Raw genomic sequence first — 26,816 nt, 5'->3', positions numbered from 1 at the left:
CAGCCTTCCATTACCTCATTATGATTTCCCTGAAATCTTAGCCGAGATGCAGCTGCAGCGCTGGATGCTCCTGCAGCAGCTGCATTATTCAAACCCGCCCTTATTGTGTTCTCCTCCCTTAAATGGCTCTACAGTCACGTGCCGTGACCCCGTTCGCCTCCGCAGGAAGCATCAACCAGTTGGCAGTGGGCGAAAACGCTGGACGGTGGGCCAGCCGGGTGTCTCCCACAGCTGTTGTGCCCTCTTGACCTCTGGTGGGGAGTGCACTCCCCCCACAACACTTCCATGCAATCACAGAGCCAATGTTGGAGTGCAAAATAATCCACGGCGTAAGCTCCTTATCTATAGGACAAATTTGTGTAAAGGGAAGATTATTTGTGCGCCGCACGACCCCCGCGCCGTAAAGACCCCGCTGGAGCACACAAACACCACTCAGGAGGACAAGCGTCCACACAAACATCAGATTAGGGGAACCTCGTGAACAGACACACAAAGCAGCTGAGGCCGAGCTGGGAAGGCATCTCATGGCTCCCACTTCGGTCGTCTCACCTCGACCTCTCTGGAGCTCCGGTGTTACTCAGCAACAGTCTGAGTGACACTCCAAACTAGCCACCGTGTTGTTGTCCACCTCCAAGGCCAACAAGGATGATGATGCGATCCTGTGGACTGAGATGTTGCCGAGATTGCCTCAACAATGTTTTGTTTCACAAACACGCTTTATTTAACACAGTGTTTGAGGAATATTAGCAGTTTCTAAAGCTGCTTTTTTAAACTGTCAACTGTCAAAAGTATTATTGTATCGTATACTAGTATATATATATATATATATATATATATATATATATATATATATATATATATATATTAGTGGTGGGACTTTAACACGTTAATTACGATTAATTAATTACAAAAAAATGCATTCAAGTGTTTTAATTGCAATTAATCGCTTTAATTTAATTTCATTCAACAGTTTGCTCTCCAGACAACAGGGAGTGCAGCAGTTCCTGCCCCACTGATCCCACTGATGCACCAGAAAATTGAAATTCTTGTACAAATATTTTCAAGATTTGCCACAAGGAGCCACATTTTGCAATGTGAATGAATTTGGTATATTAATGAAACTAATGATGGAGCCATACATACATTTAAACAATAAAATGTTTGTTTTGCATCAGTTTGACAATAGCACAATAAATCACCGTGGTGCCTGTATTCAAGTTTTTGTATCACCTTAAACTAAGGCTTGAAAGTATTTGTATAAAAAATTCAATTTCATAAGAATTGAAGGGTTTAATAAGTCCATCCAGAGTAGTGGAAACCCTGGCCATTGTGTAGTGAAAAACCTCCTTGAACAAAAGCAAACAGATGCTTTTGTTCAGGGATGATTCTTCCATGTTTGTTGTTGTTGTTCTCATCCTAGCTGCCACGTGTCTTGTGCATCAGTGATATAGCTTTGTGACATGGACAACGGTGCAGGTCGCTAGCGTGATAAAAACAGTAACTCATAGTAGTTTGTTACACTTATTTGTGCCATAAAATCGAATTACAACGTTCACTTTCTGCGTGAACCGCACATGTTTATCAGCCCCTGTATTGGCTCCCAGTGAGGCGTCAGAAAGGAGAACTCCAATTCCCAGAGGCCCCCGCCGCCCTGCGCCTGCGCTCTGCGCAGCGGCAGCTGTGTGTAGTCACGTGGAGACGGTCCACCTCGGTCAGCCAGTCCAGCTCGGTGCTACACTGCTCCATGGTGTGTTTTTAGCCTCGCGTCCCTCCAAACGTGACCACCTTGTCGAAGAATGAGCGATAACGATGACATCGAAGTCGACAGTGACGTGAGTACGACCTCCTGGGTGTTGGTTTTCCTCCATGTTGTCCTGCTTGGCTGGCGGATGGTAGCCGCTTCATGCTAGCGTTAGCCGCCAGTAAGCCTCCAGTGTGTGCTCGGTGTTATTGACGCCGCCTGTAGCTTCGCTTGCTCATCCTCACCACACACACACACACATATATATATACACGCTCACATGCTCTTTAGCTCTAGTGATTTCAGCGAAACAGTCAGATCTGTCGGCTACAATTGTACTTTTTGTTCTGTTTTTTTGCAGGAAGAATCACCGAGATATCACTCTGTGGTGCGTAACGCTGAGGGGGTGGATTTATTCTCGACATTAATTTGTGTGACTGACTTCTCATTCTTGAATGTTCGGTTTCCCTAACCGATCCAGGTGGAGGCTTTAGTCGAAATTGACTGTCGAACACGTCGAGCGTGAGGCGCTGCGGCGCTGGTTCCGGATCTCCGCAGGGTAACCCCCATCCGCGACGTCTAAATTTAGAGTGGACCCTTTCATCCCGCTTCGAATACGTTTTTCCGTTGACCTCGATTTTATTTGCGTCGCCGCGAGGTTGGGTTCTGCGTCTTCTGCTGGAGGAGAGCGGTGTCTTGCGGTTCCCGAACTCGAATGAATGACGTAGATCTGTTGCTCTTGGCGAGAAAAACACCCGACACGACTCCAGTCCGCCCACACGCTGCTGGTGCCAGGTAGCCAACATGTTCCTGGACAATCCTCCCATAGATCTGTCCCATAGATCAGATCGCGTGTCTGATCTGCGCCTCACTGACAGTCAGGCTGAGAAGGCTGTTATCCTCAACCGGAGAAATACTGAGTTCTGGCAGGTTTGGGTGGTCTCAGTTCCGGAACCAAAATAGTGCAATAATCGCTAATGTCCCGCAGCAGGAGCTTCTATTGGTTACAACATAAAGCAGCAAAGCAGGTGGGGAAGCTCTTCCTGGGCCTGTGAGATGTGTTTTGAAGCTCAGCCTTTCTTGTATTGACACGATCCTGAACTGCGATAACGGCTTGACACATACAGGGCTTTAAGTGGATCCTTGCTTTGTCATGTCTCACTCTGCCTGTGTCAAGTCTCCGGTCAGATCAGCCTCCTCCAGCCTCGTGGAAACCCTGGCACCAGAGGTGTTCCACCTACCAGACTGGGGTCTGAAAAGTACTTTCCAAATATTAACAAGGATTTAATACAGTTAATACATTTGAGACAAGCACAGTCCGTTGAGCACATATTCCTGACCTGTTGTTAGTTATTGATGGAAAAATCTGCTCAGTTTTGGAGCCTTTTTAGGTCAAACACTGTAAAACAGCACGAGCTACAAACCTCTGTCCTGTATCTCTTTTAAATGTCGACATGAGCTCAACCATGCTGTCGACCTGTGTGCTTGTTAGCTGCTGTTGTTTGCGTCTGTCCTCTGCGCTCGTGTCCTGGCTGAATGATTAAGCTCCTGGTTACAGCTTGCTCGTCCAGTTCTCCGCTGGAGTCTGGCCCTAGTCTCATGCTGTGTTTGTCAGTGTTGAAGGCAAATCTGGTGCCGGTGTCTCCTTCCTTTGGAGAGGGGTAGTGCTCAGACATGACTTGGTGTTGGACATCTGGTCAGATGTGCATGGAGACCTGGAGCTACAGGATGGAAATGTGAGCTAGAGTTTAATTTCATTTTTTATTTGAGTGAGTGAGAATGGTGTCCTGTGCCTCTCACTCCTGGCCGCTGAACCTGTTGTCGAAAATGAATCCCATTCTAAAAATGAAATGGAAGGATATCATTTAGTAATCCCAAACAGTTCAGTCGTGGCGACTCGGGAGCTGACTCGTCAGCTCACCTGAAGTCCTGGTGTGACTTGTGACTCATCACTTCACTATGACCGTAAAAAGCAGCTTCACTGTTGGTTTGGTGACTGGTGTGATGTGTTGGCTCCTGATTGGTCCGCCGCTCATCACGTGACCTGCCGATGAAACCAGGGGTCTCACACAGGTCCTCACAGGGCCGCAGAATCTGGTGAGTCTGGTGCTGTTTGGCTCAGCCGACACCTGATTGGTTCAACTGTGTGTGTGAGCTTGTTTGGCTTGAACACTGCAGCTCCTGTGTGGACCAGTTTGAGAGCTCTGTATTAAACCCTTTCAGTAATCGATGTAGTACTTGGGATGATGAAAAATGTTGTATGAATGAGAATACAAACTACACTCCCTTGGCCTCTGCGGGTACCTAGTGCCCACGGGCACCTTATTGGTGACCCCTGCTTTCAGGTCCTTTCACACACGATTACATTCACGATGTAAGTCACAGTGGATAAAAAACGGCCCTATGGTTTTCTGCGATCACAAAATTGCGGATTTTATATGAAATATCGCTCCTCGTGTGTTTCATGAAACTTGTGAGGAAGGAAGCTGCTCTTGAACGGCTGCACAGAGCTCATCCTCTATTTACATGGACGCTCGGATTTATCAGTCCTTCCATACAACAATTGACATGAGCGTGGTGGTACACGCACCATCTGCCCATCTATTCTCCTCCAAACCTTTTAATTTTTTGTGTTTCGTTGTACAGAACCAGGTGCCTGGTTATGAAGCGCTCCGCCATGTTGAATGTGTTGGTATGTGACGTGTCAACGATGAGGGCTTTGATCGTAAGCGAAACTTTGGGGGGGAAATCATCAAACGTCGCAATTTCGCGCAGTGAAATAATGTTGCTGATGTGCAAGCTTGCGCTGAAAAACAGCAGGTTTGGGAAAGCAGCGCGTCTGATGATTTAGTGTGACGGGTTTCCTGTTTCAGAGTTGCCGGTACAAATCCTCGTGACAGTCCGAGTGCTTGTTTGCATTTTGGGATCGGCCGTTGTCCTCCACTGCTTGTTTCCTGTTTCCCACTTGATGAAATATATCTGGCTTTTCTGATATTCCCCGGATCTGCCCAGAGGACTGGAGCGCTGCCTGGACCTGCTTTTATTTTGGGCCCGGCCGCCTGCATCTGTCCGCTGCTCCTGCTGCAGATGTATTGGAACTGATGGTTTTTGCAGCAGGAGATGGCGAAGCGGGGAGCTCCGGGTCACCGTACGGGTCCTGGACTCGCATGAATAGAACCAGCTGCCGACTGCTAGAAGAGCACCTGCTCCGTGTGTGCTGGGCTTCCTGAGCCTCTGGCTGAGGGTGGACATACGAGTCCAGAGCTAGACGTCCATCAGGACCTGGGTCTGCTAGATGCTTGGGTCCCTTCCAGTCGTGGTTCTGCTTCGGGTATCATTTCAATGCTCATGCTCAGCAGGTGTTGCAGAGGAAGGTTGAGAACTTTCCGTAACTGACAGGTGGGTTTTTGGCTACTGACCTGCGAGTCAGAGCGTCTCAGAGTCTATCAGAGAGAGAGAGAGAGAAGTGTTCGTGCCACGAGTGGCCAGTGTTGGTCTCGCCCAAGGATTTTATCAAACACCAGGTAGTTTGTCACAGCGCCTCATCATCCTGGAGGGGTTCCAGGTTTGTTGCGCTTGTTGCCATGACAACCAGCAAGCGTTGCTCTGCCTTTTTCTTTCTCGCACCTAGTCTGATGTCAGGCTTGTTTTGGCGCCCAGACGGACCCCATCGCAGAGTAGTCCAGATTTGAGTGGCGGCTGGAGGTTTGGCAGCCGTTCCCCTCCATGCCTCGGACCTGGACGTGAATTTGAGCACCTCCTGCTGAGAAAGACAAACGCGGACTGCAGTGTGGGGTCAGGGGTCACCAGCAGGGGCAGGGAAGGGCACACTGCTCTCTTTAATTTGGACTTATCTGGTGAATTGTTCCAAAACAGAACCATTTTGTGGTAAACCGGGTAAGTAGCAGGCACAAAACGGGGCGTGGATCTGAGCAAACCCACCAGGACCACCATCACCCACGGAACTAGTTAAGTGGCGGTCGCTCGTCAGCCTCCTGCTGTAGAAACTGGACCGGACTTCTTAGTGTCGCGACAGTGCTGCGGAGCGGGTCAAGAGGCGGCGAACCCGCCCTGCTCTCCCTCCCCTTGTGCCCTGTCGCCCGGCTCTGAAGGTCATGTGACTCTCTCATTGCAGGCAGACAAACGGGCTCACCACAATGCTCTGGAGCGCAAGCGTAGGGATCACATCAAAGACAGCTTCCACAGCCTGCGGGACTCGGTGCCCGCCCTGCAGGGAGAAAAGGTTGGTCCAGTTTAGTCGGGGCGGGGTCTGGGAGCAGAGTCAGCCAGTTACTAAGATGAAGTCTAGTTCCTATTTGTGACTTTATGTTGAGGAGATCCAGTTTCGCAGCCAATTCAATTGCTGTGAGTCTCAGTCAGGACAGGAGTCAGAGTAGCTTGGACTTGGTATCAGTGATGCGGGGAGGGTCACTTCAGCAGCAGCAGCAGCAGCAGCATCCGCTCACACCAGGTGCAGTGGAGCGGTACCCTTCTGGAGGGGTAGTGTCCTTCATCAGTCAGGCCTCAGCGGGGGTGGGGGGTGGAGGAGGGGGCGGGGCAGCTAGAGGATGTGATGAAATTGAACTGTTCCTCTGTGTTCTGGCGTCATGGCTTCAATCTCTGCATGTGTCACTAACAGCAGTCTACCAAACAGGCGTCTCGAGCTCAGATCCTAGACAAAGCCACAGAGTACATCCAATACATGCGGAGGAAAAACCTCACGCACCAGCAGGACATCGACGACCTCAAGAGGCAGAACGCGCTACTGGAGCAGCAAGGTAGCCGCCGCCCCTCTGCCCCTCACTCTGGGTCTCACTCTGGGTCTCACTCTGTTCTCTGCCCCTCACTCTGGGTCTCACTCTGTTCTCTGCCCCTCACTCTGGGTCTCACTCTGTTCTCTGCCCCTCACTCTGGGTCTCACTCTGTTCTCTGCCCCTCACTCTGGGTCTCACTCTGTTCTCTGCTCCTCACTCTGGGTCTCACTCTGTCTGCTGTTCTCTGCCCCTCACTCTGGGTCTCACTCTGTTCTCTGGGTCTCACTCTGTTCTCTGCTCCTCACTCTGGGTCTCACTCTGTTCTCTGCGCCTCACTCTGGGTCTCACTCTGTTCTCTGCTCCTCACTCTGGGTCTCACTCTGGCTGCTGTTCTCTGCTCCTCACTCTGTCTGCTGTTCTCTGCTCCTCACTCTGGGTCTCACTCTGGCTGCTGTTCTCTGCTCCTCACTCTGTCTGCTGTTCTCTGCCCCTCACTCTGGGTCTCACTCTGTTCTCTGCTCCTCACTCTGGGTCTCACTCTGTCTGCTGTTCTCTGCCCCTCACTCTGGGTCTCACTCTGTTCTCTGGGTCTCACTCTGTTCTCTGCTCCTCACTCTGGGTCTCACTCTGTTCTCTGCGCCTCACTCTGGGTCTCACTCTGTTCTCTGCTCCTCACTCTGGGTCTCACTCTGGCTGCTGTTCTCTGCTCCTCACTCTGTCTGCTGTTCTCTGCTCCTCACTCTGGGTCTCACTCTGTCTGCTGTTCTCTGCTCCTCACTCTGGGTCTCACTCTGTTCTCTGCTCCTCACTCTGGGTCTCACTCTGTCTGCTGTTCTCTGCCCCTCACTCTGTCTGCTGTTCTCTGCTCCTCACTCTGGGTCTCACTCTGTTCTCTGCTCCTCACTCTGGGTCTCACTCTGTTCTCTGCTCCTCACTCTGGGTCTCACTCTGTCTGCTGTTCTCTGCTCATCTTCTCTCCTCGCCTACCCTGCTCCTTCACTCTTTTCTCTTCTTGCTCCCCTGTTGCTCCTCCTGTCTCCTCACGCTTGCTGCTCTTCTCTGAAGCTCCTGCTGCTCCTGCCAGATGTTGTGCTCCTCAACCTAATTCCAGTCTTCCATGAAACCACTCCTTCACTGCCCATGTCACGAACACACTCACGCTGTGATTGCATGCGTCCGCCTGGTTGTCTTCAGCTGGTGACGTGGTGTTTTCCGTCCGTCCGTCCCCCCAGTCCGCGCCCTGGAGAAGGTGAAGGGTTCAGCGCAGCTGCAGACCAACTACTCGTCCTCGGACAGCAGCCTATACACCAACCCCAAAGGCAGCGCCGTGTCGGCCTTCGACGGCGGCTCCGACTCCAGCTCCGAGTCAGAGCCCGAGGAGCCGCCCAGCAGGAAGAAGCCGCGTGTGGAGGCCAGCTAGAGACCCGCAGGGCCCTCGCACGGGCCGACCCACCGAGGTGGCGCGGGAGGGGCACCCGAGAGGAGACGCTCCTGAGGCCCGGTGCCGGAGACCCCTCGCTGCTCCTGCTCTCTGCTGGAGCTCCACGTGCTGAGATGACTGCACTTCAGGAGAGCTTCAGGTTTCCCTCCTCAGCCCCCCCACCCCCTCCACGAAAGAGGCAGCTCGGCTACTCAAGGACTCGACCCCCCCTTCCCCCCCAGCGTAGCCCCTCCTCCTCCTGTCGTCTTGTTTTCTGGAGGTTCTCCTCTGAGCACTGTTTTGATTTGTTACTCAGTTAGCACCCCTCCACCCCCACCCCACGAACGAATGTGAACGAAGCCACCTCAGGCCCCACCGCAGCGTTTTCTGCCGCCACGCATTTCGTACGAAGGAAATGTGGTTTTGTTGAATCATTGTTTTTGAGTATTCCTGAAGTCGTGTGGTGTCCTGTCCTCTTAGCTCGACGTAGAATGACTCCATTAAAAAAAAAGAGAGAGAGAGACGCCGTGATTGGATGTTTGCTAAAATAGTTTTGTAGTGGCCAAGACGTCGAGTCACTCGTAGGGTCGAACGTAGATATTGTCAGCAGCTAGCTCCCGTCTCAAGAACCGAGTCATGTGATGTGCTTTACATATTCTGCCCCGCCCCCTCCCTGCGTGGGGAAAAAAAGGAAGCGTTTTGCGTGTTTAGGAAATTTGTGTTTGTATATTGTTTCCAATCTCACTTGGGAGGACACGAATCGCTACCATGTCCGCTTCCATTCCGTGGAACTTACGAGTATGTTGTACATACTGCCAACTATTGTCTTGCAAGTTGAGGCCGACCTTTACTATGAGACTATAAATAAACTATTTTATCCTTTCAACGCATCACTTCCTGTTTCCACAAGTTCCAACAGGAGTGACGCTCAAAATATCCGTCTGCTGCCCGGCGTCACTTCTACTGTAGTGTTTGCGTCTTTGCTGAAATATTGGTTTTTAACCTCTGCCGAGTGGCTGTTTACGGTTAGCGCTGTATTGCTCCACACATGTTCGAGTTATCTCAGGCACAACCTCCCAGGGATGGTAAGACCTGGCATCCTGGTGCTTCTGTTTCCTCCAAATATTTTGGACCATTTTTTAGGTTTTTGATCTTGGCATGATTTTGTTTGTCTCCGTTATTTGTTCAGTTATTGTCTATGTATTGTTTCCAGCGCGTTGTCACGGATAAATGTCTTTAATATCGTGGTAATTCACTAGTATTTTAACTTCAGTTCTGACATTTTCCCCTCAATGTTTGTTGCTTTTCCTGGGTTTCTGTTCTGTGTGATCATGTTTATTTTACTCAGTCAAAAATCATGAGTGTTTTTGTATTTTTTTATTTCTTAATTTTGGTCTTGTCTCCTGTCATGTGACTTATACCATGGTGATTATTTTTGTGTGTCAGGTGGAATTTTTTTTTTTTTTATTGATTCCCATCTTCATCGGGAAGTTGAATGACGAGTGGATCAGGAAGAGAAGTGTGTGGTTTTGTTAGATTAAAAACCTTTTGACTAACTAAACTGAAAGTTTACAAATGCAAGTGGATCCTGTTTGAAACAAGTCTGGTGGCGCCTCCATCAGGATGAGTCATCAGTCAGAGACCTGGGGTGGAGCAGCGGTTGAGGGATGGCACGATCACTCAAGCAGAAGTTGTCAAGAAGCCAAGACCGAAATATAACAAAAGCTTTCATAAACATTTATTAACTTATTTCTGAGAAAAGCAGGGACCTGACTGAGAAACTGTGCGCCGGTGACCTCACTTCCTGCTGCCGCTCCTGAGCACGGCGCACAGATCGGGTCCCCCGACGTTATTTAGCAGTCGGTTCTGATGGACCTGCGGCGTTGTCTGGAACCGGCAGCCGATGGAAGTGTTGCAGAGCCAGAGCCACTTTTTCTGGACAGATGTTGTAGACGGGGTGAGTGGGGGCCTGGAGGAGACCACAGGAGCATGAGGACCACCTGACTCCAACATCAGGTACCAGCCCAGCACTTCCTATCAAACTGCCACGTGAATGGAAGTCAGAACAGGCTTGCGTCCAGGACTCACCAACCGGTTCTCGTCTCGGCCCAGAATGGTCTCATGGTGGAGGTCTGAGTTCCCGAAGTGTTGTGCGATGGAGAGACCACTAAGGCAGTAGCAGGTGTGGTAGAAGTCCCTGGACCTGGAGCAGAAGAGGCAAGAGAGAAGCGGGTGGGTGAGAGCGCGCAAATGTGTTTCTGAGAGCCGTGTGTCTTAGTTGACAGCTCTGCGGTCAACCTACTTGCTGGGCTTGTCCAGCAGACCTCCAGCCGGGTTCTGGCAGCAGAGCAGGATGTACTCCTGAAGAGCCTGCTGCTCGAACATCCACTTCTGCCGACTCAGCGCCGTCTCACCTGCAGCACGACAGTGGCTGGTTACTCAGTCGCCTTGCATGAACCTACCAGACCAGTGCACGTGCGTGCATGCGTGCCTTCTTTGAAGAGTGCTCTGTGGAGCAGCGGCAGCAGCCCAGCCTGCCAGAAGGAGTAGCACCCGTCCACCAGCTTGTTGCAGCGGCCCTGGAAGCCGCCCTCGAACCTCATCTGCCTGCGGACCACCCAGCGCTGCCACGACAGGAAATCAGATGTGGATCCCCTCGGCACTCGACACCTCACTCACCAGCAGAGCCTTGAGGTCCAGCATGCTCTCCTGGCCCAGGATGACCAGGGCGGCGGTGCCACAGAAGGTGTAGCCGCCGTGAGCCTCCAGGCCGGGGACGCCGCTGAGGCCGCCTTCCCAGTTCTGACAGCTGTCAGACCAGGGAGCATCACATCAAGTCCAGGACCCACGAGCGGGGGGCACGGGTTCGGTACCTGAGGATCCAGTTGGTGGTGTCCTCGAACAGCTTTGGCGTGATGATGTTGGTGAGCGACGCCACTGAGGCGGCGCAGTACGCGCTCCTGAAGCGACAGCAGCCGAGCAGTTGGAGCCTGAACGCTTCGTCTCTCCCGGCCCGTTTGGCTGGAGAGCAGCGGTGTGGTCTCACTCACCTGACGTCCACCTCTCCGCCGACGTGCATCACGAAGGATCCATCTGGCTGCTTCACTGACCACAGGAAGTCCAGCAGCTTCTCCCTGGAGAGGACCGGAGGCACAGTCAGAGTCACCGCGCCGAGGAGTCTGGTCAGAGCCGGAGCAGACGGCCAACACACCTGTCGATGACGTCGTACGCCTCCTGGGTTCCGATGATGCAGAGCGCGTTGACGGCGGCATAGGTGGGAGCCAGGTGGGCGTGTTGACCCGGGCCGCCGGCGAAACCTCCGCTCGGACTCTGACAGCGGGACAGGAAGTGGCAGACGCTGGCGGGGAAAGCACCAGTGTGATTTGGAGAGCGGGGTCACGGGGCCCACACTGACCCACTGATCCTGGATCATGCTGGCACCACCTGCCTGGACCAGCCCGTGTGAACTCGCCTGACCAACACACACAAAGCTGGGAGAGTGGCACCTCCGAAGTGTGTGTGTGTGTGTGTGCACAACATGCTGATGTCCAGCCTTCGCATGCCGGTGAGTTACAGAGTGTGTGTGTGTGTCTCACTCTGAGGCGATGGCCGATGGAATGGGCTCCTCCAGTAACTCCAGACTGTGAAGGATCCAGAAGCAGAGCCACGGCCGACTGGCGTCCAGGCACTACACACACACAGTTGTTTGTTTCACTATTTTTGTGGGGACCTCACATGGCCATCACCCTTTCCCCGGCCTCTCCCCTCGAACCTAGCCATCCAAAACACAGGTGCATATGATTCCTCATATGGTTGTGTGGTGGAGCACTGACATGACTTTCTGTGTTGCAGAGCAGCCGTGGCGCTTCATGGCAGCAGGGCTTCATTAGACCAATGATTCTTAGCCATAGGGCCGGGCCCCATTATTGGGCCGCTAGAAGTCTTTGTTTCACACCTCTGGGCCGTGAGACGCTCACTATTAATACATTAGCCACATACGGCGGCAGTAGGGTTAGGGTTAGAAAATACGATAAAGTGATGGCGCCCCCATCAGTGAACACTGTTCATGAAAGCACCTGTTGAAGCAGTTTTTAAAATGAATGAAGCACTTTCATTTACACTTATATCTTCATTGGAGTGTAAATAAAATATATTATTGTTATATTTTTACACATGGCTTTATTATATTTATTTTATTCAGACTTGTATTCAGTTATTTGCCACTTTTCATCAAGTGTATTTTTCTTCTTAAGTAAATGTGATGAACATGACTTGCAGCTGCTTCTGCTGCTGTCTGACATTTTCCATGACAAATCAATATCTTTGCCATGGTGACATGGTTCATGTCATTCCACAAGGTTTAGGTTTCTTGACGTGTGAGTAGGTTAAATATGGCGGTTGATCACAAATGAAATCAAGAGTCATGAATCAGCTCTGTGACTTGAATGGGCCCCATTTGTCCTGGGAAAGGTGGGGCCCCAGGATCAAAAAGGCCCCACATCAGAGGACTAGGCCTCACGACGTCACCCAAGACTGACGAGTCACCTTCACCCTCATGAATGTGAGCTCAAGTGTGGCGGCAAGTTTCAAGCTCATTTATGATGAAAAACAACTTATTTAATTTAATAAGTTAGAAGTTAGAAATGCTCCTAGACTTGCGACTCTTAGCGCGTCATGGCGGCAGCAGGCCAAATGAGAGACAGTATTCCACCTCGTAGGCGTCCGACAGATGGCGCAGGCCCTTCTTGAGATACTGGTAGTGCTGTTCCCGCAGGAGCGTCGGCCTGCAGACCAGAGACACGTCACTTACAAAAGGGGTCACCAGAGGAGGCACAATCTTGGAGATCAAACGGGATGTTGAGCAGGCTGTTGGCTAGAGGGACGACTGGACACATGAAAAAAGGACACCCTTCATGTTCCGACCGTCAGTGGCTGTATAACACCCTGCTCATAGTCTCACCACACTGGGTGTTGCCGCCTGGTAAATTTGCCAAATGTGATCGAAATTTGCCGTTTTCAACCGCCATATTTCTGGCGGTTATCTACATTTGACGAGTCGCCACACTCGCCGCATGGACGCACTGTGATTGGTGGGGTGTCTGACGCTGGTGACAGGGGGAAACCGCAGGTATCAGTTCTACACTGTAAACAATCCTTTACTGAACTAGCTCATAGCTTTTTAATCCGAGGCGCGCCCCAGCACCCAGCTCTTCCCGAGTGCGAGCAAAATTCACGCGGTTCTCTATATTAAATCAGGAGACAGAGCTCTCATATATACTTTGTTTGACTGGATGAATGTTTAAATGTGTGAAAGTTTAGATCCACAGCTGATACAACTGTTTCTTATCTTGCGTCAATATATGAAAGAAGATGAACAGAACTATAGATATTTAGCTTGCAGTCGGGGAAAGAATCGCTATTAAAATGTGTTTTTTTTCCCATGAATCCAGGTCAGCTGAGTCCAACAGCTGCCCAGGAGACTCCTGCATCTGAGAGTGTTGCCGTGGCAACAGAGTTCATCTCTGTTAACCATTACTAGACTCAGATGTTTGTTTTTATAAAAAACAACAACTTGTTTTTGTACAAACAGATTACTTGCAGATTACTTGTTGTTTTTACAAAGTAAGTTGTTAAATCAGTTGAAGTCGGATGTTCAGGGAACCACATCTATTGGCGGTGGCATCTAGACCTCCTCACACCACTGTGAAACCAACATCATCCAACATCAGTCTCTTTGGAACTTGAATCTTTGTATTTCTTTGCTTGGATTTGAGGATTTCCCACACGTTTGCTGCTACGATTTAGTTACTCAACAGGTTAAGATGAATTGTCCATTCTCATTGGTTCATCCCACTAGACATGTTTTCCATGACGGAAAAACCTTTTCTGATGGAATAGTAGAGAAAGATAGAAATTAAGATGAATATTCTGGGAGGGAAGCCAAACGGACCCTCTGACAGCCAACTGCAGAAGCCCAGCTGAGACTGAACAGAATCAAAGGACGTCATAGTCCTGTCAGATGACATCTGCATCTCGAATGTCTCAACATCAGTTACTTCAGTAGGCTCAGGGGGAAATTACAACGAGTGGGCTGGGTGCCACGGAAAGTGCTGCCGTGCCATGAATACACTCAAAGACATCCGTGTGTCAAATAAGGCAAATACACACTCACTCTGGTAAGCTGTGCATTTGCTTGTAAACAGCCACGACCTCCTCTATGGAGTGTTCCACTTTCTTCTGTGAAGAAAAGAAGGTCGATGATCAGAACATTAGAAAAAAGGTTGTCAAATCCGCTCATTTCGCCTCGCCTTTCATTTGTTGAACCAAAATTGGATTCACGGATAACGTGAGAAACAGCGCTGTCTAGCGGTGAGCCAGCGCGTCTCAAAACGACTGATCATCAAATCTTGGTTTGTGGCCTTCGCCTCTCGCGCGCGCGCGCTATGTATGACAGATATCTATGTTCAATAACGCGCCACATTGCAGCAGCAGTTTTAGCTAATCTAAATAGCTACAAGCTGCCGAGCGACGTTTTCAATGAAACAGTTACAGTCGACAATGAAAGAGGCTCATGTTGATATGTGGAGTGTGTGAGATCTTAAAAGAAGATTACAGTAGTTCAAAAGTTAATTTTGCGTCAGAAGCGTCTGTCGCTGAGCCTTAGCACATTAGCATTAGCCACACTAGCGTCTCACCTGCTCCACTGAAGTCACAGTTTGCACGCCGTCATCCGCAAACTTCTCCGCGGGGTGCCACTCCCTGAAACACCGAAGAGGCGCCGTGATACCGTCCATGGTCGGGATGGAAAGCGCCTCCAGGCACCAAAGGCGAAGAACGACGGCTTAGAGTCGATGTTTTGGTCCGTCATCCGCTTCACAGGCTGAGCGGCTAGAGATGACGTCACGTCCACGACGGCGACTCCGAGGGGGCAAATTAAGCGCTTAATTTATCAACCGTGCATTTTAAAAACATGGGCATGGAACTGAGTATTATGAATGTACACGCCGCGTTCATTCATATTTCACCCGTTTGCGTTGTAATTACAATAGGACGTCGCGATATAAAACCGGATTTGGTTGAACGTGTCTTTCAAAATAAAACAGTCGCTCAAACGTCTACTTGGGAGATATCCCAAACTAACACTTGTTTCCATTGCTTTCCAGAACTCATATCCACATTACTGTCGCATTGTAATCATAACGAGGTTGTTTGCGCGTTACACATCGAGTAACGAACACATTCTGATTCAAACCTAAACAAGGTCTCACAAACATGCGGCCGCTTATATTTTTGCAAATCCAACCGGAAAATGTGTGTCTGACCGCAGCTTGACAACGGTCTAATCGCCGCACCCACCGGAGGCTGGAGATTCTTGAACATCCCTGTTGCGATCAGCGGTACCGAGCGTTTCAGCCCCGACATGGGGCGCGTGTGGGTGGCACCAGCCGTCTGAGTGAAGCTCCCTGGTTCCTCCTTCCAGCAGCGCGACCACCACCATGGCCAAACAATACGATGTTCTCTTTCGGCTCCTGCTCCTCGGAGACTCCGGTGTCGGGAAAACATGCTTGTTGTGCAGATTCACCGACAACGAATTCCACTCTTCTCACATCTCAACCATCGGTGAGTGAACGGGGCCAATACCACCTTTTGTCTCCTTCCGTCTTGTGTTTATCTCTCATGATCGTCCAAGTTTCTTCTTTGTGTTCAGTGAATTCAGTTCCACCATCTTCACCATCTTTAGACCCCCCCCCCCAACCCCCGCCACACAGGAAGTCACCCCACTGATTAAAGTGTTGAACAGTATATTTCAAAGCATCACTACTGTCAGGCTTCTGGCTGGAGATGAACGGGCCCCTGCTGATGGTGGCCTCCCATCGCAGCAAACAGCTGACGGGACTTTAGTCCAATGTGGAAGCCAAGTGGTTCCTTAGCTTCACTTTCCCGTGGTTCCCTCAAGATCATGTCCCTCCCTCAGATCCTGGATCATCTGCTGATCTTCCCAACTCCATGATGTCATAACCAGCGCCGTCTTCACCACCTTCTGCCCTGTGGTCAGGAACCCTGGGGATACCCGTAGCCTGTGTGGCTCACTGATCCCAACACAGGTCCACAGCAGGTCTGTGGTCAGGGTCACCATGAGGTCAGCCATGACTCATGATGTGGACGGTGGATTAGAGTTTAGACGTCAGTTAGACAGTTCAGGCGACTGATGTTGGCGTAGATGGAGGCCAGTGATGAGGGCCAGGTTCCCTGGTGACCCATGGCTCTGACCTGCTCTCACCTCTTCCAGTCGGAAGTCGGAAACATCATGTGTGCACCTCCTTCTTCAAAGGCCCTGCAACAGCTCATGTATTTTGATATTCTTAAAAGAGAGAAAACATCTCCAGCTTGAGATGAACGTCGGTCCCATGGTGACGCACTGTTGAGGAGACAAAGGTCAGCGATGAGCAGAGTGAGCACCAGCGCACCATCACTGTCTAGCTTTAATGGCTGCGTTAAGTCTTGTGTGTTTGCCTTGAAGGTGATTCTTGGATTTATTATTGATGAAGTTGAGACTGAATTCCTTGCTGTCAGCAAACTGACATTGAGGTTTCTCTTGTGGCTCCACGTCATTCATCCTCGTGACTGAACAGAGAACAGTGTCCCTGGCACCTGAAGGGAGGGAAGGGAAACATCAGCCACAGAACCGTCTTTGTTCCTCCACCATTCCAGCTTCATCACCCAGGCTCCTCGGGTTGGTTCATCCTGGAATACCGAGCAGGTCCAGGTGACGTCATACAGAGATGTTCACCACGGCTGAGGTCCTCATGCTGATGACGGTCTTCCACTCACACTGTCCTATTTCTTCCCAGCCCCGGAGAAATTCATAGATCCTTTAACCTGAACGTGGTGTGGTGCACCTGTCAGGCCTGTTGGTGGTGCAATGCTGCATCAGAACAGGAGCTATGTGGACTGAGGTGGACATGGAAAGAGACCATTTGGAATCGTGACGTCGCACAGATGAAGCGAAATGACAGTGACCGAGAACGACGTGGGACTGGTGCGGCTGAGTCCTGTTCGATTGTGCCCCCTAACATCGCAGGACAACGCCTGAATGTTTTATCCCTTATGAGATCATCCTCTCAGACAATCCTCCGGTCTGAGGTCAGAGTAGGGCTGAAGTCCTGCACCAGACAAACTGAAACCTCACTTCCTGCTGGTCTCAGCCGACGTCCTACGTCCTTTTGTATTACAGTGTTGATATTTCTCAAAAAAAAAGACTTGGTTTTCCTGAAACCCACCGTTGTATCGTATCATATCCTATTGATACCAAGACAAAGTTTTGTCCATATCGTTCCCTGTGAATCGGTCCTGATACTAACAATCGTAGCAGAGAATCGATCAAGTAAAGGGCGGAGTTTGAGCTCTGTGCCGCGCTCAAGGCGACGCAAGGCAGCTGAAAAATCTGGACGTGAGGAAGCCAGAATGTGGCGACCACTGCCTCTTCATGTTGGATGAGAAGTTCCAGTCAGAGGTGGAGGCCATGCCCCCCTGAGGTCATGTGCCGACTGAGCCCAGAAGCTGTCTCACTGTGGGACCAGGGCTCCAGGACTGAGAGCTGAAATGAAGCTCATGGTTGACTCCATGTGACGCTCACAGCCGGAGCTCAGGTCATTAAGAGCAAGCTCGTGCGGCGCTAAAGGGCACAGCGGCCCCAGGACTCTTCATCTGCTCTGGAGACTGTGGGACCGTGGTGTTGAGTCCAGCGTCAGGCGCTGACAGGCAGACCGTCACCGGCCACTGGGGGGGGTTAATGAGGCGTGGTGTGAAGGCGCTGAAGGCCAGACGTTTCCTCCAGTGCCGCCCCATCAACACCTGCCTCGCTCTCACACCTCCTCTCTCACGATGGAGCTGTAAGGACTGAAGAGAAGTGACTCATGGAGTTGACACCTCCACTCTCAGCAGCGCCTCGCAGAAGTCGGGACCTCCGGCCCTGTAAACATTTCACCACATTTCACTCACCATTTCACATCTTGCGTCCTGACCCTGCGCGGGTGGGGGGGATAATCCCATCACCAGAGCGCAGTTTTATTTCTACTCCACTCTGGGATCACGTCGGCTTTCACACCAACTCACACGGGCGCCGTTCCTGCAGACAGTCTGGGATCTTCTCTGAGCCTCCTTTGGGACCTGAGCCCAAGGGACCTTGGGCCCTCCTGACTGTGCCTTCTGTGGTCGGCTATGTCTGGTCCTCACGTCTTCGCTTCAGTAAACTAAGGTTAGTTTTCCCTCTAGTGACTCGGGCCTGACTCGGGTGCCTGGAGCAGCTCCTGGGTCCAGGCTTCAGCAGCTTCCACAGCTGTCAGCAGCTTCCAGTGGAACCCCGGAAAGCTCCATCAAAAGCTGCAGTTCCTCTGGGCTCTGGCCATCGATTCTCTCGGCAGCAGTTTCTCTCAGCGTGACAGATGACGCCCAGGCGGGTTAACTGGGGTCCAACCCTCCAATGGATTTTCTGACTCGATGCTGCCGGATGGCGAGTCGAAGGCTCCTCTGGAACCTCTGTGTAGTCGGAACAATATTCCTACCAGCCTTTCATTTCTCATTCTACCATTTTTTTGAAAATAAAAATATTTTTGTACTCATATTCCATTGTATAAGTTATGATAATAACAATAATAACAAATTGAATGAATTGAATTATAATAGAAAAGAATTGTTTTTCATTAATTGTAAATGAAACATTTTCACTGTTAAATTATTTCTTCTAAAGTTTCTTCTAAATTCCTAAAAATGGTTTTATTCTACAATGTTTAAGCATTTTTATTATTTATTGTCAACACAAAACATCTTGGATTTAATTCTTTTGAAATCTTCTTCAATAAATAAAACACTGTCATTAGGAAATAACCAATCCTTTCTATTCAATACCTACAGAGTTTATGGTCTGTATTTTTGGTGTGTAAATAAATAATTTGATACAATCTAGTTCTGTTTTTCCTCCTGTCACAAACATGAATGATTAGCTTTAAACCTAAAATTGAAAATCATTTATAGATATTTATTAATTATCATTAATAAAACAGTAAAAGTGATTGTGAACATTACAATAAAAATTTTCGAATTCTAAAATCAATGTTTCAAATTATATGAGTCTAAATTGAAAATATCATTAAGAAATAAATATTTTTTTAAGTTTGTAGAGAGAATGGAAAAGTTGGAAAAGTCAAAAGAATATAAAGTGAATTAATATAAAAATAAATGCAAAAATGTGCACAAATACAAGTACAAAAGAAAAAAAGCCTGGTCATTTATGGCAATAAATTTGATTCTGATTCTGATTCTGATTCTGATTCTGATTCTGATTCCTCTGTGGTCTGCCTGCTGCCCCCTCGACCTTCTATCTTGGCTCCTGGGGAGCCGCCTGGTGTCTGAACGCTGAGTCATTTCTCACCTGATCCTCCTTGTGTTGCAGGGGTGGACTTCAAAATGAAAACTCTGCTCATAGATGGTGTCAAGGTCCGGATCCAGATCTGGTGAGGAGCACAGCTGAGGTGGGGTGAGGAATCTCCTGCTGACCTTGTGAGGCCTCTTCTGTGCAGGGACACGGCGGGTCAGGAGCGCTACCAGACCATCACCAAGCAGTACTACAGGCGGGCGCAGGTGAGGTTGCTTCACAAAGCACAGTAAATAAATACTGCGTGATTTTCACACTCTTCATTAGAGCAGGGTTTTCACTTAATAATCATCATGATAATATTGAAGTGATAGGAGATTATTGCCATTCAATTGTGTCATCGAGTATCAAATATTTTATCAAGTACCTCATTTTAAAATGTATTTCATGAATCATTTATTATTTTAAGATGTTAAGTGCTACTGTCATTGAATCTTCACTCACAACATTCAGAAAAATCATTAATTGAATAGTAAACACTTTTAGAATGATATAACGATCATTTCTAGTCAAACATTTCATCATTTTATTCCCTATACTCTGATATATTTTAATTACTTTTAGTGTCTCAATCATTTGTGTCATTGACTTGTGGGGACATTTTTGCCGGGTCCTCACTAGTCCAAGCCTCACTTTGAGGTTTCAAACTTCAAAATAACTGGGTGACTCTAACTGGGTTCCAGTTTGGTTCAGAGTTCTGAGGTAGAGGTAAGCCATGTGTTTTGGATGGTTCGGTTTGGGGCGAGAGGTGGCTCATGAGAGGTCCCCCACAAGGATAGCGAGACAAATATGGGCTGTCTGACTAGCTGGGACACACTCCGCCCCCTGTGTCCAGAGATGGAGGCGGGGAAATGACGAAGGTTTGTCTCCTCTTTTCAAGTTGACTGACGCGTGCCTTCGCAGGGCATCTTCCTGGTCTATGACATCACCAGCGAGCGATCCTTCCAGCACATCATGAAGTGGGCCAGCGACGTGGACGAGGTGAGGAGCTGACGGATGAACACCGTAGTGCGGTGGTGAGGGTGACGGCTAAGTGACTGCGCCCCCTACTGGTCTCCAGACTCACCGCGCGGTGTGTACTACCAATAATGGAAAAAAAAACATTTAAAATTTTGCCGTCAAAAAACAAGAAAAAAAAAATTAATTGGCCATTTTTAATGTGAAAATAAACTATAGCATTTAAAAATATGTTGAAATGTGTAAAAAATCTATAATTGCAGTTTTATGTTTTTTATTTATTACTTAGATAGTATAATTTATATAATGTGTGTTGTAAAATCATTCATTTCATGAATTAATACATGTTTTCATATTTTGAATTTTAATTCATATAATTTGGCATAATAATGCAGCATAGAATAAAATAGCAAAACAGAATATAATAATACAAAATAATATGTAACATTTACAGGATTTAATTTTGATTTTATTCCTAACTATGTCTGCCACTTCTGGTTAATTCATTCAGTTAATTAATTGAATCAAGGATTATGGTTTTAATTTTCTTTTTATGTATTTAAAATGAAGACTGAGGTTTTATTTTTTTAGCTTTGATAGTAAATATTGTGGATATGTTCCTGACTGACACTGCAGTACGCTCCTGAAAAGGTCCAGAAGATCCTGGTTGGGAACAAATCGGATGAAGTTGGGAAGAGGCAAGTGGCCACTGAGCAAGGCATCAAGGTGAGTGTGACTCACAGAAGAGTCAAGTTTATGTCGATTTCTTATTTGGGTCACTGTCTCTGTTGTGTCTTTATCTTTTGAGGTGGTGAGGGGAGAGAGGTTTGTGTTGCAGGCAGCGATGACATCTCTCTCTCTTTCTCTCTGGCAGCTGGCTAAAGCGTACGGGATGGACTTCTTCGAGACAAGTGCCTTCACCAACAAGAACATCACGGAGGTGAGTGTCTGCGTGACCCCTGAACACGGTGTCACCTCTGGTCACGCCGACTCGCTCTCTCCCGCCAGACCTTCACGCGACTGTCCGAGCAGGTTCTGGCAGCCAACAAGAAGGACCTGGACCTCCTCAGGGTGTCCATGACTGAAGAGCTGAACCTGGCGGATCTGGAGGAGGAGGAAGGTTTGAGTGACGGAGCGGCTGGAGGTCAGGCGAAAGGCTGCTGGTGTTGAAGGCAGGAAGGACCTGTTGGACCCTGAGAACCTCGTGGAAAGGTACGGGTGGATTTGTGTCAGAACCTGAAACTCTCGTCTTGCTGCCTTTTGATGACCGACTCTTTGATTTTTAAGTATTTAATCAGTTATTGAAGTAGTTGTAGTGCTGAAACGACCGCCAGATGGCGCTAACAGCAGCACCACTGGCGTGGAAGCAGTTACCGTGGCAACCAAGAGTCTTGATCGCTGCAGGAAACATTTGTCATCATGTTATTCTCTGAGTCGCGACCTTGAGTTGAGCACGTGGTGACGACAGGGAACTCTTGACCTTGACGTGAGATTCAAACCTCCGAAACAAACTGTCTTGGGGTCTGGCTCACGAGTGAGGGGAGATGGAGATGGAATCAGCGTTAGCAAAGGTTGGCAGACTCTGGAACGTGGTGGTCCTGAACTGCAGCCGGAGGTTTACAGTGTACAGCGGAGCGCCTGCCGTGTTATGTTGCTCGGCGCCACACAGAGACTCGTGTCTGCATGCAACTCGCTCTTCTGTCTGTCGTTTCTTTTCAACTTCAGTGAAGTTAACGTGCAGCTGTTGGCGCGAGCGGCTGCCTCTTTATGGTGACGTCGTTCGGACCTCTGTTTCTTCAGAACCCGTAAATGACCTGTGTTTGTGCTGTTGTGCGAGAGAATGTCGGGTGAATAAATACCGGCTGGTAAACCAGGACTTTTCTTTCTTTTCTTATTCACAAAACGTCAAGAATTATTTGTTATTTAGGCCACTCAGGGGCAACCTAAGGTTCCATGTTAATCTGTGGATGAATTCATCCTCATCTCACTCCGGTTCCCTCCCACTGTCCATAAACAGGTTAACTGATGAGTGCACATTGCTTGTGTCTGGTGAGTGTCTGAAGACCTGACCCTTACCCCTCTAACAGGGAGGATATTTGACACTGGGAACAAAAAATACGTACCCCCTGGAAACTAATACTCACCTTGATCGACTTACCTCCTTGGCTGGGGGCTTGGTGCATCCTTGACTGGCCCGTGCCTTGCTGGACTTTATGTACCCGACCCTTAATTTAACCTTAACCCTAAGCTTAACCTTACCCCTGCCCTGGCCCTAACCCTAACCGCTCCACGGCCCCGGCCCTAAACTTAACCAGTTCCTGACCCTGGCCCTTGTATTTAACTCACCTAATTTAACCCTACCTCCCCTAACCCAATCTTGAAGGTACTTACCTCCTGCTCTGGGCCATCTGGAGACCCTGGGAAAGCCCTGACCGTGCTGTTGCTGGGCTCCCTCCCAGCACCTTTAATATAAAAACCTTATCTGCCAGTGCTGCTGGGTCAGTACTGGGGCTCAGAGTGTCCTCGAGTGGGTGGCTTCAACTTCCTCTGTACAAACGCAAAAACAAAAATGTTAAGGTTATGTATAAAGAATGTTGTTTTTCTTGTGTGAATTGTTTTTGGGTTTATGATGTTGTTTTATGCTACGTTGGAGGTCAGCTGACGACCTGAATATACTGAATGACCAGGCTATTCCATTAATGGATTGTTTCTTCCCTGACGGCACGTCCATATTCCAAGATGACAATGCCAGGATTCATCGGGCTCAAATTGTGAGAGAATGGTTCAGGGAGCTTGAGGCATCATTTCACACATGGGTCAGCCAGCACAGAGTCCAGACCTGAAGCCCATTGAGAATCTTGGGGATGCGCTGGAGAATGCTTTGCGCAGCCGTCAGACTCTACCATCATCAATGCAAGATCTTGGTGAAAAACTCATGCAACACTGGATGGACATCAGTCTTGTGACATTGCAGAAGCTTATCGAATGCGTGCTGCAATCAAAGCTAAAGGCGGTCCAACGAAATATTAGAGTGGATGACCCTTTTTTTGGTGGCGCCTTTTTTTTTGGACAGGCAGTGTATATATATATACAGTATATATATATATATATATATACAGTATATGTCTGTATATAGTCCATGCTGTTGCTTATAGCTGCCACCAGAGGGCGCACTACCAGTGCCTTTTTAGTTTGACAATTGAGCATGCGCAGGTAAAAGTGCGCCGTGTGTAGTATATAATTGCGGTCACGGTGCCAACAGGAGTGTTGACCGAGCACAGTGGATCTATATTTGCCTGATGAAGGTTACATTCAACCGAAACGTTGCAAAAATTGCAGGGTTTTTTTGCTTTTATTCTTTACTCACCTGTGCATTGACCTGGATTGTCTTCATTAAAGTCCTGTTTCTTGAAAACCCGCCTAGATTTATTTGACCGGACGCTTTTCACTCAGACGGACCAATTCCAGGGATTCATAGAAGGGAAAGGATACACATTACAGCATGAACTTTAATCGAGAAGATTATTTTGATTATGAGGACCGAGATGAGGGGTGGAAACATGCCACCGGAAGAGGAGGCCGGAGACGCCGGAGACAGGGGCTCACCTGCTCATCCTGCCCCACCGCCACCACTGGGACCTGCCCGTCACCAGTCCAACCGGAGACGTGACCGTCGGACCAGCGGCCATTCTCCTATGCAGATGCAGTGAGGTTTGGACGAGGAGATAGGCCCAGGCGCCATTCCAGTTACTCATCTTTGCGCAGGCACCGTCCTGCCCAGCGCCCCCGGTTTCCAGGCCAAGGGGGGAGCTCCGAGCCGAATGGCGCCATCTCCTGGTCGATCTCGGTACTACAACGAGAACAACATTTATTGCAGAAGACCACGTGATGAGCAACGTCCTGAGCCGGCCCAAGATGATCAGTTTGGGGACAAATTAAGGATTACTTGTCCAATCATAAAATCCACTCATCACCTCCAGTATGTGGCGAAACCACATGAGGATCCGCCCCCCAGTATTCAGTGGATGGCGAGCTTCCTCTACAATAATATTAAACCATCCTGCCCCAATGAGGAGACCTCCTGACTGTTGGAGGGGAACTGTAAAAACTGGGCCTTCAACACGGTGATTGTCATGTCTTCAGGTTTCAGTTATTTGAATGTAATTAAGTTTCTGTGAATATGGTGGGTTCATTGTGTGAATGTTGGAAACAGTGGGCATGTTTGTCAGAGTGAGGCGTCGTCTTTAATAGGGATCGTTCGAATGCATGTGTAGAGTGAGTGCTCCTGTTTGTATATAGATAATCTATGTTGCAAGGAAAGGTTCTGAAGAAAGCTGCGCGATCAGACGACATGTGCGCTTGGGTTAGGGTTAGGGTTAGGGTTAGGGTTAGGGTTAGGGGTTAGGGTTAGGGTTAGGGTTAGTGGGTTAGGGTTAGGGGTTAGGGTTAGGGGTTAGGGTTAGGGTTAGGGTTAGGGTTTGGGTTAGGGTTAGGGTTAGGGTTAGGGTTTAGTGTTAGGGTTAGGGTTAGGGTTAGGGTTAGAGGGTTAGGGTTAGGGTTAGTGTTAGTGTGAGGGTTAGGATTTCGGTTCCGGGGGTTCAGTTTGTTGCACGGGCCTACTGGTCCCCGAGCACCTATGAATTATTTGTTTTATTGCAGCTGGTGGATGATGGAGCGAGAGGAAAGAGAGAGACGGATGAAAACATATGGAGTGGCTGGGTCCAGGTGGCGGTGATGGAGCAGGGATGGCGGGGTGGAAGATGAGACCCTGGTGGATCGGCTGCTGTCCATGTGGGGCGGTGCTGAAAGGTGGTGCTGGAAAAAAAACAGTGCTCAAAGGTTTTTAGAGTTTATTTTTCGTTGAGACCCCCTGGTGTTCTTGATTGTAGCCTGTTTATCCATTTTATCTCTTGGTATTTTCTTGTTTTGTTGGTCCAGTTTTTGTTTCCCTCCAGGCCTGTAATAGTGAAGTCTGGAGTCTGGTGGCTGCGGAGGTGGGTGTAGAGGGTGGTGGTCAGTCCACCTTCCCTAGCTCTGTAAATGTGTTGTTTTAAGCGGGTGAGTATGGAGTGTTGTGTTTCGCCAATGTAGATATGTTTGCATGTGGAACAGGTTATTGCATAAATCATGTTAGTGGAGTGGATGTTGTATTGGTGTGTGATGACTGCAGATTTTTTGGTATGTATGTTATGGATTGTTTTGAGGTGTTTGTATTTGTTGTGTTGTGGTGTTTTGATTGGGGGTTTGTTTTCTGAAAATTTGGATCTTATGAGCAGTTTATGTAGGTTTGTATTTTTTCTATAGGCTAACAGTAAACGGGAATTTTGTAATGTATTGTATTGTTGTTGGGTATTGTGAAAATTGGTTTTGATTTGGTGTAAGACGGATGCGTTTTGAAGGGAGAAGGTGGAGATCAAGGGGATTATGGAGGTTGGTTTGTTTTGTGTTTGTTGCGGGGGGGTGGGTGATGTTATTGAGGTGGTGGAGGGATCCACGGGACCCACCTGGGAACCAGAGGGCGTGGATGAGTGAGGGGGAGAGAGGGCCGCTAAGGTGCTGTTTTTAATGGACCGGAGGTATCGTTTACTGTAGTGTCTTTGGGTTTGGAGTGAGTGAAAGAGTGTTTTTATTGCCTGGTTTCTGTCGGTGGTGGTGGAACATATTCTATGGAAACGGATGATTTGTGATTTGATGATGCCCTTAAATGTGTGTTTGGGGTGATAGCTGGATTTGTGGAGGAGAGAGTGGGTGTCTGTGTTCTTGAAGTAGACTTTGGTGAGAGGTCGTTTAACAGGACTGGAATGGTTGTTATTGAAAAAAACTGTTGTATCTAGAAAATCTATTTGTTTTTGGTCAATGGTGTATTTTATTTTTATGGACGGGTGGTGGTTGTTTAAGGTGTTAATGAAATCGTGAAAGAGGGGTAGGGTGTGAGCCCAGGCCCCAATAATGTCGTCCAGGTAGCGGAAGTAGAAGAGTGGTTGGAATTGGCATTTTTGTAAGGCACCTCTCTCCCACTCACTCATGTAGATGTTGGCATAAGATGGGGCGAACCTCTGGCCCATGGCGGTCCCGTGGATCTGTAGGTAGTGTTTATTATTGAAAAGAAAGTCATTATTGCAGAGGCAGATTTCGATCAGTCGGAGAAGTTCAGTGTCAGGGCGGGAGGGGTCCGGGAAACGGTCAAAGTAAGTCTTAAGAGTCTGGAGTCCATGGGTGGTATTGATGTTGGTATATAAACTGTCGATATCGATGGTGAATAGGTAGGCTGAGGACGGAAGTGTTTGGGACTGAATTAGTTCTATAAAGTGGTAGGTGTCTTTAATATAGCTGGGGTGTTTGGTGGAGAGTGGACCGAGGAATTGTTCAATGTATAGGGAGAGGTTGTAAGTGGCACTGGAGCAGTCTGAAATGATGGGTCTTCCTGGGGGAACTTGAAAGGGAACAGTCCAGGTCTGAGGGTCTTTATGTATTTTGGGGAGGAGGTAAAAGTGTCGTTGTCTAGGGGTG

At 48.7% G+C, this 26,816-nt stretch overlaps 3 protein-coding genes across 9 annotated transcripts; 2 read left to right on the top strand and 1 right to left on the bottom strand.

Moving 5' to 3' along the window:
- Nucleotides 1–876: 876 nt before the first annotated feature.
- On the top strand, nt 877–10,428 carry max (myc associated factor X). 6 transcript variants are annotated; one of them, XM_053882140.1, is made up of 5 exons: nt 877–1,832; nt 2,103–2,129; nt 5,877–5,984; nt 6,396–6,519; nt 7,728–10,424. In XM_053882140.1, exons 1-5 carry the CDS (start codon nt 1,797–1,799, stop codon nt 7,913–7,915), a joined length of 483 nt encoding a protein of 160 aa, XP_053738115.1. In that variant the 5' UTR covers nt 877–1,796; the 3' UTR covers nt 7,916–10,424. The 6 variants fall into 6 exon arrangements, with proteins under 6 accessions (XP_053738115.1, XP_053738114.1, XP_053738117.1 ...); XM_053882143.1 differs by having other exon boundaries at nt 1,797–1,832; nt 6,381–6,519; nt 7,728–10,419; XM_053882139.1 differs by having other exon boundaries at nt 877–2,129; nt 7,728–10,428.
- On the bottom strand, nt 9,630–14,851 carry fntb (farnesyltransferase, CAAX box, beta). Its single transcript, XM_053882132.1, has 12 exons — nt 14,611–14,851; nt 14,088–14,152; nt 12,627–12,699; nt 11,512–11,603; nt 11,127–11,273; nt 10,966–11,049; nt 10,789–10,875; nt 10,595–10,724; nt 10,407–10,539; nt 10,218–10,329; nt 10,004–10,118; nt 9,630–9,884 (listed from the first exon to the last, which is right to left on the bottom strand). Exons 1-12 carry the CDS (start codon nt 14,707–14,709, stop codon nt 9,765–9,767), a joined length of 1,257 nt encoding a protein of 418 aa, XP_053738107.1. The 5' UTR covers nt 14,710–14,851; the 3' UTR covers nt 9,630–9,764.
- A 407-nt stretch (nt 14,852–15,258) lies between these two features.
- Nucleotides 15,259–23,610, top strand: rab15 (RAB15, member RAS oncogene family). Of its 2 annotated transcripts, none has more exons than XM_053882137.1 (7): nt 15,259–15,535; nt 19,368–19,428; nt 19,495–19,555; nt 20,253–20,330; nt 20,958–21,032; nt 21,181–21,246; nt 21,315–23,610. In XM_053882137.1, exons 1-7 carry the CDS (start codon nt 15,412–15,414, stop codon nt 21,474–21,476), a joined length of 627 nt encoding a protein of 208 aa, XP_053738112.1. In that variant the 5' UTR covers nt 15,259–15,411; the 3' UTR covers nt 21,477–23,610. The 2 variants fall into 2 exon arrangements, with proteins under 2 accessions (XP_053738112.1, XP_053738110.1); XM_053882135.1 differs by having other exon boundaries at nt 20,943–21,032; nt 21,315–23,608.
- Nucleotides 23,611–26,816: the final 3,206 nt, after the last annotated feature.

The sequence above is a fragment of the Synchiropus splendidus genome, chromosome 12 (genome assembly GCF_027744825.2).
Source record: "Synchiropus splendidus isolate RoL2022-P1 chromosome 12, RoL_Sspl_1.0, whole genome shotgun sequence".
In the NCBI taxonomy this organism is placed as follows: Eukaryota; Metazoa; Chordata; class Actinopteri; order Syngnathiformes; family Callionymidae; genus Synchiropus; species Synchiropus splendidus.
Note: the sequence above shows the minus strand (reverse complement) of the source record. Positions and strands in the feature narration are given on the sequence as shown.

Coding starts and splice junctions, on each gene's coding strand:
- max (XM_053882138.1), top strand. CDS start 2,022: ATGCTCTTTAGCTCTAGTGATTTCAGCGAAACAGTCAGATCTGTCGGC. Junction 5,985..6,380: donor CCGCCCTGCAGGGAGAAAAG/GTTGGTCCAGTT, acceptor TGTCACTAACAG/CAGTCTACCAAACAGGCGTC. Junction 6,520..7,727: donor CGCGCTACTGGAGCAGCAAG/GTAGCCGCCGCC, acceptor CCGTCCCCCCAG/TCCGCGCCCTGGAGAAGGTG.
- fntb (XM_053882132.1), bottom strand. CDS start 14,709: ATGGACGGTATCACGGCGCCTCTTCGGTGTTTCAGGGAGTGGCACCCC. Junction 10,540..10,594: donor TGGACCTCAAGGCTCTGCTG/GTGAGTGAGGTG, acceptor CTGTCGTGGCAG/CGCTGGGTGGTCCGCAGGCA. Junction 10,119..10,217: donor CTGCTGGACAAGCCCAGCAA/GTAGGTTGACCG, acceptor CTTCTGCTCCAG/GTCCAGGGACTTCTACCACA.
- rab15 (XM_053882135.1), top strand. CDS start 15,412: ATGGCCAAACAATACGATGTTCTCTTTCGGCTCCTGCTCCTCGGAGAC. Junction 15,536..19,367: donor TTCTCACATCTCAACCATCG/GTGAGTGAACGG, acceptor CTTGTGTTGCAG/GGGTGGACTTCAAAATGAAA. Junction 20,331..20,942: donor GGGCCAGCGACGTGGACGAG/GTGAGGAGCTGA, acceptor CTGACACTGCAG/TACGCTCCTGAAAAGGTCCA.